This window comes from Mytilus edulis, chromosome 14, assembly GCF_963676685.1.
Source record: "Mytilus edulis chromosome 14, xbMytEdul2.2, whole genome shotgun sequence".
NCBI classification, from domain to species: domain Eukaryota; kingdom Metazoa; phylum Mollusca; class Bivalvia; order Mytilida; family Mytilidae; genus Mytilus; species Mytilus edulis.
In genome coordinates this window covers 25,205,186-25,223,666 of record NC_092357.1, presented here as the reverse complement: position 1 = coordinate 25,223,666, position 18,481 = coordinate 25,205,186, and the positions used below count along the sequence as shown (strand labels likewise).

Genomic DNA, 18,481 nt, shown 5'->3' with positions numbered 1-18,481 from the left:
GTTGATTTTCTATAAACATGAAAGGAATATTTCTCACTAAAACAATAGACTTTTAAAGAGATGTAAACATCGAGAGAAATGACTTATCATTACATGTATTTAGGGTCCAGGAACATACGTCTATATATTTGAAGCCTATGACAGAGTTCCCGAAAAGTGGTGGACACAAGTTTTTGGTATTTAGCATTAGAAATAATAGTGGAGATCAGCGTATTTTCTACTAGGATTACCAGGGAAAATAGTTTCGAGAACTCTGAATTAGTTTTAAAAGATGTACTAATTGTTCCTTGAATCCATTCTTATTTAATATTTTTCGCATTAAACATTAAAGCCGAACATCGAATTCATATTTAATGAAATAATACATAAAAAAATCTTAGACAAACTTTCCGAAAGGTAAATCACTAATGTATTCTAAATTTACTTTAGAAACTAAATAATACATGAAAATGTTCATACACAGTGTAAAATATGAACATCTCAAAGTAGCAGAATATATACGTATAGGCCTATCAAATAGTTAGTATTAAGTTTAAATATCTGCCTTGGTGTTAAAAGAAAGCAATATGTCTAGCATGGACTGAAAAGCTGAAAAGGATAAAACACTGCAAATCCAAACAACAGTTAAACCAGAAAGTATATGTAGGAATATTCAATGTGAAATATAAAAAGGACTTAAATTACATTTTGCTTATATTTGGGTTTTGGGATAACGTTAAAGCTGCAAAATTATGAACTTTCTGGAATTACTGTTTAAAAAGGAAGGAAAGCGTAAAAGCGGAATATAAAATACAAAAATAAATCTGAACACCAGAAAACGAATACAAATCCATTGAAGACTACAATAAAACCTTTGATTGAAATCCTCCTTAGCAACCTGCTATGGTTACAGCATGTATCGGAAGTAGATAATTGTGCGCTCTGATACGCACGTGCGTGTATATACAGACATTCGACTGAAAGACTTTCTCACACGGTGTCTGAAATTGTTCCACATATACAATAATCAAAATTTATAATTGATGACTTCATCTACAGAATTATAATATTTTTACTTAGTCTGCATGCAAATTGTGGGAATATGGAGCATGCACACCAGTTCTGACGTGAAGATACACACAGATAGGTCAATGTTACACAGAAAAGAGTTTCAAGTTGTTTCAATGGATGTTTTTCTTATCTTTAAATCTTTCAATGAAATTTTAATAGAATCCCTTATATTTTTTTTATATTCGAGAAAAAAAAACCAACTGAAAAAAAAACATAATTTATCAAATAAATATATTCCAACCTCAAGTTTACGGTTCTTCCTTTTTTTTTTTAATAATTGTGATGTTAGGGCGTCATTTAAAATCGACATATAAAAACACCCTTAAATTGTTAACTAAACAGATGCTTGCGATGATAACATAAATTTAACCATGAAATTATTAGAGAAAACTTCAGAAAAATATGTTTAATATATGACGTAATCTTGACATTAAAACTTATCTCCGGTCAGAACACGTTTTCTTTTTAATTACAGCCATTCTAAATACTAACACCTTATTCTGCTAACATACTTTAGTATATGTTTATATAAGTTATGATGCCATCTAGATACAACTGTTTAACGAGATAAAATACTACATATAGAGTGCACATGCCTTTGACAAACTTACTTATTAAATAGTAGAAAGAAAACAAGCATACATTTTAAGGAGGTAGACCTAGGTTAAGGGAAATAACTCTTAAAATCATTAGTACGTTTGTGTCAACCATTTTCAAAAATATATTCTAAGCTTCTAGGTTACATAGATTATTTTCAATCTGTTTCAGGTGAATGCTTAAAATACATTGATGAACTTGACTTTTACAAACGCTTAACTGATTTAAAGAGTTATCTCCCTGAACCAAGTAGTAGAAAAATATCAAACTATAACCTCTTCATAGACTACAAAAATCAAAAGAGAGACATGACCATGCTCATTAAACACTTGACCACATGTGCGCTGACCATGCTCATTAAACACTTGACCACATGTGCGCTGACCAAAGTCAACGTTAAATCGAAAGTACAGATTAATTTTTACTAATCCACAGAAACAACACACGCAGAAAAGATTTTAGCATGTCATGTGTCTAAACCACAAAGTGAGCAACATAGATAACATTTGTTACTAAAGAAACAGTTCTATCTTGTATAATTGAAAATAAGTTCAAGTCAGAAAGGTTTTGTTTCAATTTAGCGGTAAACTAATGACAGACGAATGCGTCTAACGTTAAGTATAAACTTTTTCTCTGTTCAAATTAACGTTAAAATCGACTGATGTTACAAAATTCGTTAATGAAGACTTGCAAATAATTTTTTGTAGTTAGAGTTATTCTTCTTGGTACATTCACCTCTCTGACTCGAAGTTATAAACATAAAAAGCATGCGCTTTGGTACAACAGAAATATAAGAAAAGGACAAGATAAATACATAGTAGTGTTTTGTCATTCATATGGTATGGAGGAACACAACAGTTGGGTTATTTGTTTTTTCTCTGAAAACTAAAGTAATGAAAAAGTTTTAATAAATTACAAACAAAATATTTTATTAACGAAAAACTTCCTATCATTCGAAAGAATGTTTTGATCTTTTTAATCACCCTCTGCATTAGAAAATGCCTATAAAAAGTCAGGAGTATGACAGTTGTTATTCATTCCATTTGTTAAGGAACTTTCCGTTTTGAATTTTCATCGGAGTTTCTTAATTTTTGTGATTTTTCTTTTAGGTTAAATTCAATGAAGTCATTCCAATCTCATGCTATTAAAAATAAGCCATAATAACAAGAGGATTAACTATTCAAATGCTTTTCATATGTTTTTCATTCAATCAATTTTTAACATATTGTGTTCCTCCTTTATATCATTAGCACAGTATTGATTTAGCATGCGACAAGCTTGCATATGGTTTAATAATTATAAGCGTCTATCATCTACTTTTGGAGAGGTGTGCAAGTTTTGTTAAAAGCGTGAAACCCACTATCAACACATAAGTAGTCAAATAAAATAAAGTTATGAAATACAATTAAAGTTCAAACTTATGACATTAATGTTAAATAACAGAATTCTTTACAAATCAAAAAAATAAAAACAACGAATGAAAGAATTAAATATATGATAAAACATATTCTTATTTATAACATATACGAGAAATAGAATTGAACATGATCGTTTTGAAATAAAAGACATTGTAACTTTTGCTACTCAGTAAAACATTGCCATCTTCTTAATTATGCAGTGAATATTTATGATTTTATACGCTGAGAATTATAGATTTTTTTCTTTGGTAATGCCGTATTGCAGCCAAATTTAAATATCTTTTGTTGCTTAACCATGTTTAGTGGTTAATTTAGATATGATTGGCACATGATTGGCACCAGTTTACTTTCCCATCTAAATTACTAGTTTTGATAATCAAATGAGATCAGTAAACATTTGCTACACTGTAAATCTATTCATATTTATGTAACTTAGGTTAGTTTGTTTATTTAACTTCTTTAGACAACTCTATCCATATTTATGTAAATTAGAATACTTAACAACCTCACCCCTTGCTGCAATGACAAAAGATGACTTTGTTTTCTGGTTCAGCTGAGTTTTTTCGTTAATTTCTTTAGAAACAGTCTTACAAAAATAATTCTCTTCTGCATACTTGATATTTACCTCGGAGAATGTAGTCGAATGCCATCAATTCCTCCCGCCTACCATACCAAATTTCCATCTCGTCAACCACCATGTTTGCATCCTGGGTGGGTTCTGTTGTATCACCTGTGTTAGCCTTGCCTAGTAGCACATGTGGTCTTGTTTGTACCAGTGGAGCTACAGTTGTTTCTGTATGCGTGGATTTGGCCACCAATGAGTTGTTCAAATACAAACCAAGACCAAAATCAGGGTGCCACGACACTTCAACATAATTCCAAGTTGAAATGTCGAACTCTGGTATACGTACATGCCATTCTTTCCTATTTTGGTTTACCTTGACATTCAAATAGTCATCTTTTATATACATACGTATTCCATTACTTCCAGTTGAGAAAATATACGAGTTGTCTTGAAGGCTTTGAAAGTTCAGCCATGTCGACACAGTGATTCCATTGTGACAAAGTGCAAGATTCCCTATACATTCCTCTGGGTGTTCTCCTAGATCTAAATATTGACCTCTTCCACTTAGGGAAAGTCCATTTCCAATTCGTCCTTGGACTAATATTGGGTTACGGAATGTTGTTAAAGTCAGTCTTGAGTGAGGTATTGTTGTACCATCCATAGATTCAAAAGGAATGATGTAACTTTTTGGTTTATCTGCAGATAAAGGATATAAAGAATATTTTTGGAAACATTTAATAAAGCTAGTTTAGCAATTGATGCAACTACGTTAAATTGTAAAAAAAAAAACCCACGTTAAAATCTTTTGCTTATAAATAATTTCATCAAACTGATTACCTCAAACATGCGATTACTGGATGGTTGATACCTTAAAGATTTAGCAATGACAAAAAAACATATTAAATCAGATTTCTCTGCGTTCCCGTGTTTTTTAATAAACTTACACCAAGAAAACTAGAGAGGATTATGATGAAAAGTGAAAAGATAAGCAAAATTTTCCAAAGCAAATAGATATTTTTATTTATTTTGAAATTTCTGACCAACTTTTCATGAAGTGGGACCTTTATGTAATAATACTATTGATAATCAAAGGACTTCTTGTAATTGCAATGTTTGTACACTAAAATATAAATAGTGGTAGAATTTTTCTTCATTATCTTTTAACCCTTAAATAATTATTTTATACTTGACCTTATGTCTGATTTAAAATTAAAATCTTGCCTCGATTTAAATATCCAAATGCTTCCAAATAGTCGCGTGGTCCATACCAGTACTCAAGCTCATCGAATACACCTTTCGCGTAGGTTCCACGTTCCATGTTTATATTACCACGTCCTAAATAAAACTTATCTGCAACTGATCTACCAACAAGATCTGAAGGAATTTGATCATTCCTTTTATCGGATTTAAAGTCATTGCCAATTAACTTATTGTTGATGTAAAGTTTCAATCCAATTTCAGGATCCCAGTCAATCTCGACAAAATGCCATTTATGGACGTGCAGTTTGTTAGTCGTGACCTGCCATTTCTGTGTAGACGTGGCAGCAGTTATAATAAATTCGTTTCCTTGGTTTGAAATGCTTATACCATTATGTCCATTGGATAAAAAGTGCATGTCATTTCCAAGATTTGTTGGTTTGAGCCATAATGCCATCAGAGCGCCATGATGACAAAGGTCAAGGTTTCCTAGACAACTGTCAGACTGTTCTCCTATATCTACTACCTGTGACTGACCATTTAACTTCAGTGCTTTTCCTATTTTTCCACGGACAATTTTAGGTTTATTGTATGTATCAATTAACAATGATGGATGGTCTATGATATCTCCCCTCATATTGTCTAATGCAAATTGGTATTTGTTTGGTTTACCTAAAACAGAAAGGAGAGGTATAATTCCTTTGATTTATCGGCGTCTCTCATATTGTCTAATGCAATCTAGTATTTATTTGATTGAGCTAAAACAGAAAAAAGATGTGGAATTATTTTGTTTTGCCCGTGTAGCATCATTTTAGCATGCGTGTTTTATGGAACCTGTTGTTGTATCTATTTCAGAAAAATTAGTTTCATTCAAATTTATGAGTCAGGTTCATATGTAAAAAGCTTTAATAAAATGTGTATGTAATATTTCTTATACACCTGGTATCTTTTTTTCAGATTTTTTTAATAGAAAAAATATAGTTTTGCAAATATTCATTTTCATACATGTTATTGGTAAGTGTTAAATGACACTTAATTTACAGTTATTTTTCATAAGTTTTCTAGATAAATTTCAAACCCCTAATAGTGTGTAATGTATATATGACGTTTTCCCATCACATACTATAGTATTCTTAATACTCTTCTCACCTCTCTGAATTAAATCTAAATCCAGGAGAGTCTGTCGATCTCCATAATACATGTCTACTTCATCTATGACAGCTGAAGGATTCATTTCTCGTTTTCTATCGCCATGGGAACGACCAATGAAAAAGTTCCTCTCATTTGAAGATTGGAGACGTTCAGAAGTGCTACGACGTTGAAAAGATGCTCTTTTTAAATCCAGGAACATTTCCGTACCCTTTTCTGGAGTCCAAGTTAATTCTACATAATGCCATTTTCCAACTTCCATACCATAAAAACTGTCTCTCCAAACTTTATTGTCACTCTTTACCTCTGCATACATTGTATACTGCTCGGAGAAAATATTAAAACCAGTCGAGCTACTTGAAAAGTAGTATGTTTTGGTTGGAAGAGTAGTTGGTTTGATCCAAAATGATATGGTAAAACCATAGAGACAGCGTATTGGATCCCCAAGACATGTGTCTTGTAAGTTTCCAATATCGATGTAATCACCACGACCGGTGAATGCAACAGCTTTCCCGATTTTCCCTTTCACCAAAGAAACATCCCCTACTATTTCGGTCTCAGCATTGTCTACAATTAACTCTTGTCCAGCAGCTTCATTCATATTGAGGTAGTATCTGTACATAGGACCTTAAATAATACAACAATATGACGTTTTAAAGGGATTCGAAAAGCAATTACTATGATTAATATCAGTAAGTTCATAACTTTAACAAGTGAAGACATAGAATTTGGCAACTAAAAATTGCTTTAACTGAAAATCCTTTTTTGTTTAACCTGATAAAAAAAAAGATGTTTTTAGAAGTCAAAGGTATCAGACATTTGTTTTACGATATTCATCGATTGGAAACAATACAAAACCTAAAGCCTACCATTTTCTTGTATTTGTTTTTGTGACAACATCTTAGGCCAGAAGCGGAATTCGTCAACTGTTATTTGTCCCAGGTTACTTAATCCTTGTCTGTCGTTCGATCTACCAATGATGAAATCATTATATCTGACTGTTCCCCTTACTGCAACTCTGGAAAAGATTAAATTCAAGAACTATCCTTCAAAAATAAACTACCCATCAATAATTTGAATGCAGACATTTTCGATTTCATATGCTTCCATATGATCAACACAGAACCTCTATACGTTTATTCAGTATATGTAACCGGAGGGATGTTTTGGTTTAGAACAATTTTGAAATTCTTAGTCATGTTAATAATCAATACTCCTCAAACATACAAGGTTCATAATTTGCTACACCAGGTGTGCGTTTTGTCTACACAAGACCCACTGATGGAGCTCGAAAGCAATAAAAGTTGCGGATGCAAAATAAAACATGAAATGAAGAGAATTGCAAGACAAAAACTCGATTCGAAAAGTTATGATCAGTTATGCCAAATACGCAACGATCTTACACGTTGATGATGCAACAAGTCAACATAAAGTGATGACTAATGGACTGGTGATACACTCGGTAGAAACGTTCACAGCAGTTTCAATGACCCGGTGATTGTAAAAACTCATCAGATACCAATCATAAAATTTGTTACGCCAGACACAAGTAGCGTCTACATAAGACTCATCAGCGGCACTCGAATAAAAAAAAGTTTAAAGCAAAATTAAATTCTTTCAAGTGCTTTGCAAGCCTACCCCCCCCCCCCCCCCCCCAAAAAAAAATGTGGCAAATACGGCTTTTGACCATAAATACTTGGGGATGAAAAATCGCTGTTTTAGAAATTTAAATAAAAAGGAAATTAAAAAAAGATGGTTTAATCAAGGATATTGTATGTCAACATAGAGGGCTTGAGATAATGGATGTAAGAAACGTTCACAAGCAGTTGCATTGTGCCGCTGGTTGTAAACTCGTTGTAAAAACGCATCAGGCTTATAATTTGTAATACCAGTTCAGGAATAACACGTGATGTGCAGTAAGTCAATCAGAATAAAGTATTATTATAATCAGATTCCCTTTTCGTCTACATCAGTTCAAACTGTTACATAACAGTGATCGTTAAATATTTCGTTTGAGATACACATCTGTAAATTTTTATATTGCAGTGCGTTTTGTTTACAAAGAACGAAGACGACAGATCTTTAACTTTTTATATCGATACACCCACTTATATTCAAACTTTAATGTACATGTTAAATAATAAGTCGTTTTTAATACTTTATAATTCAAAATTTTGAAATTTAAACACTCCTTTGAGTGGTTTATATGAATAATTCATGATATGCATATGATCAATATGATTCTTTCCCATTATTTTTGGCTACTCAAACTGGCAGAGTTCAAATTATCGCCTACAAAACACCTTCTAAATGTCTTTATGCTTATATTTAAAAATTCTGTATTAGATTAATTAGTCATGTGTTCATACTAATGATTTCCTTTCAAACACTTTTAAGGATAGATAAATTTAAACGATAGTCACTTTATGTTAATTCCCGTTACCCTTTTAGAATTGCCACTGAAACAATATAGTCTTAGACAAAATATTTACACATTGAAAATCACATGACAGAACCCATTTGAAACTTAAAAATAGTCAGTATTTCTGTGTTGACATGAATTATCATTGGTAATTTGATATGTTCATAATAATAAAATGTTTATAAACGTTTGAATCTTTGGAAGTACTTAGGATTTTCATCACTGGGAGCTGTATTTGACGAAACCTTTCGGAATGTTCGGTCCTGACATACTTTTTGTCTTTTTAACTTTTTTTTATTCGAAACTGATGACTCTTTTGAAGACGAAACGCGCATTTGGTGTTTAACTGAAGGTATTAAGCCTGGTATATATGATGAGTATATGACACAACAATAACCATACCCTACCATAGCAGAACAGTCAAATGACATGTTGGATACCTTAATAGTAATCCAAGCAAATACATACATTATTAAAGGACATGAGGGACTTCAAAGCTAATCCTGAAAGAGACAGTTAAAATACATGAAATACAAAAGTTGTTTTATATAGAGACAGTGAAATGAAATGATAGATACAAAAGTAATTTAAAATAGAGGCTATAAAAGAACACATCAAGTACCTAGACCAACATAAACATAAAAGACTATGTCGTGAGGGTTATATAGAATACTAAACCAAATCCTGATAGAGCCAGGACTCGTGATCGGATACCTAGTCCAAACATAACGGAGAAAGCGGACCCTAAACTCATCCCTATACTGTTACAGAAAGGACATCCCAGATATCTTAACCAATCCCGAGAGAGACATAATACCTAGGATAAAACTTGAAAATATTATAAAAGGATACCGGTATGTCGGATACAAAAGTCGAACTAGCAGACTATTAACTAAGATATTGGATACATTAGCCAAAACCGACGACCCAAACAAGGACAAATCTGATGCCAGTAGTAATCCAGACTTGAACATGATAAGGATATCTAGATCAATCACCTACTTGGTAGTGTAGAAGTAACACCGTATCCTCAATGATTGCTATTTCAATATTGTTATATTTATAAATTAACTGTTTACAAAATTTTGATTTTTTTTAAATACTAAGGCTTTTTTACCTCAGGCATAGATTACCTTAGCTGTATTTGGTAACACTTTTAGGAATTTTGGTCCTCAATGCTCTTCAACTTCGTACTTTATTTGGTTTTTTTTCAACTTTTTTGGATTCGAGTGTCACTGATGAGTCTTTTGTAGACGAAACGCGCGTCTGGCGTATACATAAAGTATAGTCCTGGTATCTATGATGAGTTTATTTTCATCGCGATGACCTTTAGTTTATCCATTTATAAATAAAATCTAGAGACATTCAACTTGTAGCCTATAGTCAAAGATTTTCATTTGATTAAAATTGTATTGAAGAAAGGTGCTGGTATATAATAATTATTTTGTTCATTGATGTTACAGGTCTCGTGATAGATGTGTAAATTTTATGCTTTAAGCAATGTATTCTTAAATAATGCTTAATCTTACGTTACTAAAAATGCTTATTATTTTGTGGTAGTAACCTTATTTTATTGTAATGCTAACCCAGACTGACACATAACTTGAAACAAAAATGTGTACATGTTTAAAGATATCAAAGTTATTTATCTTACATAAATGTGATAAACTGAAAATAAAACATCGCTTTTAAAGTTATCAAAACTATTTATCTTACGTAAAGATGATAAACTTAAAAAATATAACATCGGCCTGCAGTCAGTTAGAATACTCCCTCTATAAACAAAGCATAATATGTAGTCAGCACTTTTGTATTGACATAAATTACCATTGGTTTGGTCGTTATAATAAAATAGCTGTTTACAAAACCTTGGAATTTTCGAAATACTAAAGTTTTTATCACAAGGAATAGATCACCTAACTGTATTTGCAAAAATCTTAGGGAATTTTGGGTCCTCATTGCTTTTCAACTTCGTACTGTGTTTTTTTTCCTTTTTATTTTATTTTTATCCAAATCACTGAAAAATGACTTATAAGTCTTTTAAAGACGAAACGCGACCCTGGCGTATAGAGTTATAATCGTGTTATATATGATGAGTGTATTCCTCAGCTCTAGAAGAGTTCAATTGACAATATTCTATATACGAGTATCAATTTATATCAATCCCACACACCTGAGAATACTGCATATTGAAATAAAGTATTTGTAACTGGCAAAATTGATAAAGATCTTTAGTGCCAGTATAATCATGATAATATATTGATTGTGTCGCAAGTAACACATTACTTTTCTACGGTAATGGAATCCTCTCTTTTTATTCTAATTAAGAAAACACTGAATCATAAAAAAAGATATAGTGCAGAGATTCTACAATTGACCACACCAAAATCAAAGCAACTGGGGTTATCTTCTTTTGGGTACAAACGGATATTGCACTTTAAACCAAATGAAAAAAAACATGATTATAACACACGCTTGTTTCTAATGAAAAAGTAATGCTTTATCAAATTGTTCATACATTATAAACATTCTCGTTTGAATTGGTTTACATTGTCTTATCGGGGCCTATTATAGCTGACTATGCGGTATGGGCTTTGCTCATTGTTGAAGGCCGTACGGTGACCTATAGTTGTTAATGTTTGTGTCATATTTTGGTCTTTTGTGGATAGTTGTCTCATTGGCAATCATACCACATCTTCTTTTTTATATGATTGATATTATAAGCAGAATACGAACTGCCAACCCTTTCAGATCACATAAGATCCATCCAGTTATTGTAGGGCTCGTGTGGTTCTTTCTGTGCAGTATAATGCGTAGACTGATTAACGCGTCTTCCATTTTTGTCGATTTTGTTTTTCCTTCCTCCATTGGTTTTGTTTTACCCCAACATTACCAATGTAAATATCTTCTGGTTTGTTTTCAACTAAAAATTACACGCTTCATTGTAAATATGCTTAATGCTGATATTTGATTTTTCTTATATTTAAATTGTGACCCAGTATCTAAAAAGTATTTGCAGTACTATGTGACATTTGATCATATCCACCATTGGACAGATAAGTTGCCATATGATAGAGAGCTGACTTCTTCTAACTAAATACTTAAATTGATCACATTCACATATTTGTACGAACCTTTCACTAGATAGATAAATGGTGATAAAGGATTATATGTTTTGTCACTATAGTCTGTTAGCCAATTACCGTACTTTACTTTGTAATTAGAAATCCCTTCGTTCGTTTTCTCCCTTAGGAGGGACATAAATATGTATTGACAATGGAGAGCTAGTGAAAAAAGCCAATTTATCTGTGCATAATATGTGTTACCTTTAAGTTATTTAAAATCTTTTACTAACTTTTTTTTTTTTCAGTTAACTGCTTTTGAAATACAAGAATATTTTTACTAAACCTTTTTTAAAGGTCGAAATATCACTTTCAATTTATAATGCTTATTTTAGAGTGGGAAAGAGCTGATTTTGTCTTGTATAGAACCAGTATACGTTTGACAAAGGGAAGTAATTTGTTTTAAAAGAGTGTAATAACTAATAACAGAATCTAAGCAGCATTTGGCATATTGCAAATGAACTATTGTGAAATAAGGAATGATAATGACTGTTATCAGGGTATAGTTTAAATACCTTCTTTGTGGCAAGTTCATTGTATTAACAAGATTCCCATTAATATAAAGATGTAGTCCCCTATTCTGTTTCCAGGACACAGCCACGTGGTACCATTTATCAGCCAATAAATTGTCATAAGATACTGTCCAATAGTTTCCGTTTTTACTTCTGAAGATGAATTTGATTCGTCCGTTGTGATAGGTCATTGCAATTCCATGTGACATTGCGTCATGACCGCCATTGGACAGGTAAATTCCCTCGTTGCGTCCTGGGTTTGAAAACTTCAACCACATTCCCACGGTGTAACCTAAAAACAAATCACACAAAAATCATTTAAACTTCGATATAACATATATATTGCACTTTAATACTGTATATGGTTCAATTTGAGCTTCTTATGTTCTCAATTTGTCCGCTGGACATTTTACCGCGTAATAGTCCTACACGAATGCATTGTACGTACGATACGAGGAATACCAAAAATGAGCTCAGTGAGGATTTAATTGTGTCATGTCAGGTCCAAATCATAAAATTTACAAAATCAGACGCGAGAATAACTGTTTGTACAGTATGACCTCATATTTTAATGAAATGATGGCACAATCCCCTCTTAGGATTTTATGAATTTGGTTGGCTTAATAAATTTGTCTTTGTTGACAAAATACTTAAGGTTGCATTTCTGTAAATATTTTGACAATGCAATTTCCCATAGGAACTCCTTTTACGGCTTAAACTGTACCACTTTTACTATGAAGTTTTGAAAAAAATCTTATCCTAGAATTGAAAGTTCATATGCATCACATTTTTTTTCAAAGGTCAAAATATAGGGCTGTGCGGCATATTTTCTACGTTTATATGCCCTGAACATCTCAGAGTTTAAACTAACACTAATTTTCTTAACTACCCCTACCTCGAATGAAGGTTACCACAGATTTCAATATAAACAATGTGCACATGTTTATTTCCTGGTAACATTCCCAAGTTATGTCTCTGTGAGATGGAACACATAGAGCATACATAACTGGGAACCAGTATGTAAACAAAATTAATTTTCTATGAATATTCAAGATCTCCCCAAAAGAGGCGTGTTTTCAGAAACAGCTGTATTTACAAAGTGCAACCTTAAAGGTGAGTGGTTCGTTACGTGATAAGTTTACAACCTTTAGTTTTTCCAAACATTTGTTTAATGCATTGGATTAGAAAAGTGTTGTAACTATATGTTTTGAAAGACATGTCAAGGAATAATAAAAGCACAAATTCGATTACCATACCGACGGAACAGAAGATATGGATCTGTTTTATGGTTGCCAATGAGACTCTATCCAGAAAATTCAAATAAATTTGATATAAGCAATAATGACTATATAAGTTTACTAAATAGAGACCATTGGCAATTACAGAATATAACAATGGTTAAAGCATGTTTGTTCAGATCTAAATTTGGTCTTCTACGCATAAACGTGAATTATGTCCTGTCAAAACGTTTGAATGGATTGTACAAGCATTAAAAGTATTGGAATTGTAGGTTCTATAAACTAGTTCAGAAATTCATTCTCACCTTCATAGCACAGCTCAAGGTCACCAAGACATTCTTTACGGTGTCTCCTACCGCTGACTTTGAGGTACTGTGTTTGTCCATTTATCTGCAAAGCGTTATTTTTGGCGCCTTTTATAAGTAGTGGTTGTCCAGTGATAGTTGAGTCTAGACCAGACGGATTTTGGAGAATGTTGTTCTTGATGCTGTCCATAGGAAGATAGTAAAATGAGACTCCATAATCTGAAATAATTTGTAAAGAAACTGTAAACACATTTACCAAATTACAATGAAATGAAATTAATGGGAATTTGTTGATTTTCGTGGATTGAGAAAATTTTGTATTTACGTTGTTATTTGATTTTGTGGTTTAACTAAGGTCTGCTTACAAGTCTATATAAAATTTGTGCTTCGTTGAACATTTAAATTCGTGGTTCAGCTGTAATGCACGAAATCAACGAAAATTGGTATACCACGAATGATAATGAATCTATCGTAGTTAAAAACTGTATTGTCAAGTAAATCTAATATGCCAGCTATGCTGGCACTTATGGTAGAAGCATCGTTTTGGGACAAAGAACGATAACTCTTTCTAGACGACCCATCTGAAAAGTTTCGTCACTCTCGTTAAATCTCGTACGATTTTTTTTTTAATGGCGGCCAAATTTAACGTTTCAACGCGATCTTGTAAAAACGGGGCAGATCGGAAAAATTTCAATGTTTAATACGACATGAATTTCTATTTGTTTGCAAAAACAAGAATTCAGAAATTTTTGTAACTTGTGAAGCTTATTTAAATTTAATTGTACCACGGAAATTACCGAAGTGAGGACAACAACATCTGACGCCATGTTTCGTCTGCTTCAACATTCCATTATCAGTGAAGTCAAAACAAATTACCTAAAAATCACAGGTACTTCATTTAAAAGTCACACAATCTCAGTTAACGATAACATATTTAGTGTAAAAGTTCCGTCCAGGCATGGGAACACAGAAAAGAACTCCGCAAGCAATACATTTCGGATTTTTTTTTATAATGCCCGCCCATTAATTTATTAAATTAATAAGCGGCATGCGGGGTAAACTACGGTGCACTGGTTGACCACGACTACTTATGTTCATCTGCCACATTATTCCCCAAATCAAGGAACAGTGATAATTATACTGTTGACTGGTTGTCACGGTTATTCATGGAGTCAATGGCGAATCCAGCATTTTTCATAAAAGGGGGGGGGGGGGGTGCTGACGGGATGCTCCAGTCATGCTTCAGGCTTCAGTGATTACCTATATAATCAACATTTTTTTCCCACGGACCGCCCCCTCTGGATCCTATGGTAGCCCACAGACTAATTCAAAACTTAACAAAAGTTTAGAACACAAACAAATATTCAAATAATTCACAATCTTCTATGTCTGTACTTCTTTGGCAAAATCTCAACAAATCTTTTCTATGATTATGTCACACCTTATACAGCATGTACAGACCCAGGAGATGGAAACTGTTTTGTTTTCTCCCTCTTAGTTTATTCATAAAAGGAGACTTGAGTCTGAGTAGTACATTTAGAACTGACTACTGTATATATGGGTCCTACTAAAATGCGCCCGGGAGCGCCCGGGTGAAGAAAAAGCGCCCGGGGAAATTAAAAAGCGCCCGGAGAAGAAAATATAGCGCCCGGGGAACAGAAAAAGCGCCCGGGGAAAATATTTAGATATTTTATTGGCATGAGACAATTTTGTTAAGTTATGGACATTGATTTTTTTTTAAATTTTAGACAAGTAATTTGCAAATTCAGATAATAGACATTTGTAATAAAGCACAAAAACAAGTATGAATATTTCAATTTTAACAATATTATATGAATACTATTTCGAAAGACTGATAATGATATTAATGGATCACAGTTTATGCGGCAGATTTATAACATGTAAGACATCAAAAGACATGCTACAACATGCAGTTTCGAAAATAATAACCGGCAATCATGATTCTTCTATATACTCTTATTAATATTTATTTACTAACTTATATACAATTTTGAAATGTAAAATGTAAAAGTACAACAACACTTTAGATGTAGCATCGTACATATCCCCCTTTTTATTACCTAGGACAAAACAAGCAATGATTAGTTATTTTTTAAGGAAAAAAAATATTGTTATGAAATATTATTATTTTCTTCTCCCGGGCGCTTTTTCTGTTCCCCGGGCGCTATATTTTCTTCTCCGGGCGCTTTTTCTTTTCCCCGGGCGCTTTTTCTTCACCCGGGCGCTCCCGGGCGCATTTTAGTAGGACCGGTATATATTGTATGCTCCCATATTGTCCAAAATTGGATTTTATTGGAAGATGGATTTATTTTAACCCATGAGAATGAGAACTTTGATAGGTATATACAGGGCATGTTACTTGGAAGTATGTGGGCTACTTCCTTTAAAATTCAAGCTGCAACAGTGGCCTGCATATTTTATGCATCAGTTTAAACCTGATCAAAACATTTTCACTCTACCAAGTACTTTATCGCTATATCACTATCAGGTTCACATTTCAACCTATTTAGCAATACACACTTATGGTTATATAACCTCACAGTACCAAAATTATACTCAGTAACCAAATTGCACCTATTCAGCAAAAAAACCTTCAAAAATTTTACTAAGTTTGCTTTCACCATGTGAAGTTATCTTATTATCATCTTTTTAAAATGAGCAAATTAAATTTGTTACCAGCATCCTTTTCTTAAAAAAAAATAGTTTAAAGTATTAAATAATGTCAAATTGTTTGAAATATTTGAAGAAATAAAACAAAATTTATGTTTATATCCCAGTTTTAAGGATTTGAAAGTAACCATACATGTAATGATGTATGGAATTTGGGTACTCACCTCATTACAGTATCATGGATTGTTTAGATGTAATTTCAAACCCATTTTTCAATGACTCTACATGGACTCAAAATTAAATTGGTGTATCTATATTGTAAACAAGGATAGTCTACAAAATTAGCATAGAATAAACTTTTGTCTGGTACATAAAAAAAGTTGGTAAACCAGATGCTCCGCAGGGCGTAGCTTTATACGACCGCAGAGGTTGAACCCTGAACGGTTGGGGCAAGTATGGACACAACATTCAAGCTGGATTCAGCTCTAAATTTGGATTGTGATTAAATAGTTGACACAGCATAGGTTTCTGACACAGAATGAATGTGTTCTAATGAACTTAAAATTTTTGTTTTCTCTTAGAGCAATTCACTATGCTGTTGAATATTAATCCTCTCAAAAAAATGTTTGAAGAAATTTTCTTTTTTATTTATGAAATTTCAAATGAGAAAAATTGAACCCAATTTTTTTAATCACATCCCCCTTTCCCTTATTCCAAAACTGATCTCAATTAAAATTTCTAATGGAGTTTGCAACAATAACTACTCATTTAAATACATCATAAAATATTAAGATGTAAAAAAACTGCTTGTTATCACTGAATGGTAAAGATTATTTTAATTTATCAGTTGGTAGTAAAAAGTGAATATACATTGTATATTGTATATAACAAAGATTTAAGTTGATTCTGGACAAAGAAAGATAATTCCAATTAAAAAAAAAATCTTGCTATTGCACAATATTTTGCAATTAGATATTTCTTGCTTACTATTCTGGACAAAGAAAGATAACTCTAATTAAAAAAAAAATTGCTATTTCACAATATTGTGCAATTAGATATTTCTTGCCATTGCGCAATACTGTGCAATTGAAAAGACTTGCTATTGCACAATACTTAATATAATAATTTTAGATCCTGATTTGGACCAACTTGAAAACTGGGCCCATAATAAAAAATCTAAGTACATTTTTGGATTCAGCATATCAAAGAACCCCAAGATTTCAATTTTTGTTAAAATCAGACTTAGTTTAATTTTGGACCCTTTGGACTTTAGTGTAGACCAATTTGAAAACAGGACCAAAAATGAAGAATCTACATACACAGTTAGATTTGGTATATCAAAGAACCCCATTTATTCAATTTTTAATGAAATCAAACAAAGTTTAATTTTGGACCCTGATTTGGACCAACTTGAAAACTGGGCCAATAATCAAGAATCTAAGTACATTTTTAGATTCAGCATATCAAAGAACCTAACTGATTCATTTTTTGTCAAAATCAAACTAAGTTTAATTTTGGACCCTTTGGACCTTAATGTAGACCAATTTGAAAACGGGACCAAAAGTTAAGAATCTACATACACAGTCATGACAGTTAGATTCGGCATATCAAAGAACCCCAATTATTCAATTTGGATGAAATCAAACAAAGTTTAATTTTGGACCCTTTGGGCCCCTTATTCTGTTGGGACCAAAACTCCCAAAATCAATACCAACCTTCCTTTTATGGTCATAAACCTTGTGTTTAAATTTCATAGATTTCTATTTACTTATACTAACGTTATGGTGCGAAAACCAAGAAAAATGCTTATTTGGGTCCCTTTTTGGCCCCTAATTCCTAAACTGTTGGGACCTAAACTCCCAAAATCAATACCAACCTTCCTTTTGTAGTCATTAACATTGTGTTTAAATTTCATTGATTTCTATTTACTTAAACTAAAGTTATTGTGCGAAAACCAAGAATAATGCTTATTTGGGCCCTTTTTTGGCCCCTAATTCCTAAACTGTTGAAACCAAAACTCCCAAAATCAATCCCAACCGTTCTTTTGTGGTCATAAACCTTGTGTCAAAATTTCATAGATTTCTATTAACTTAAACTAAAGTTATAGTGCGAAAACCAAGAAAATGCTTATTTGGGCCCTTTTTGGCCCCTAATTCCTAAAATGTTGGGACCAAAACTCCCAAAATCAATACCAACCTTCCTTTTGTGGTCATAAACCTTGTGTTAAAATTTCATAGATTTCCATTCACTTTTACTAAAGTTAGAGTGCGAAAAC

At 32.5% G+C, this 18,481-nt stretch overlaps 1 protein-coding gene across 16 annotated transcripts in view; it reads right to left on the bottom strand.

Moving 5' to 3' along the window:
- Positions 1-18,481, bottom strand: part of LOC139503942 (uncharacterized) — an 87,291-nt gene that overhangs the window by 43,731 nt on the left and 25,079 nt on the right. For all 16 annotated transcript variants that reach the window (XM_071293965.1, XM_071293975.1, XM_071293978.1 and 13 more), the window contains exons 3-8: positions 13,576-13,794; positions 12,036-12,324; positions 6,846-6,994; positions 5,977-6,603; positions 4,852-5,499; positions 3,691-4,326 (exon numbers count right to left, since the gene is read on the bottom strand). In XM_071293965.1, the coding sequence (XP_071150066.1) occupies positions 3,691-4,326; positions 4,852-5,499; positions 5,977-6,603; positions 6,846-6,994; positions 12,036-12,324; positions 13,576-13,794 (2,568 nt within the window). The remainder of the gene's footprint in view (positions 1-3,690; positions 4,327-4,851; positions 5,500-5,976; positions 6,604-6,845; positions 6,995-12,035; positions 12,325-13,575; positions 13,795-18,481) is intronic.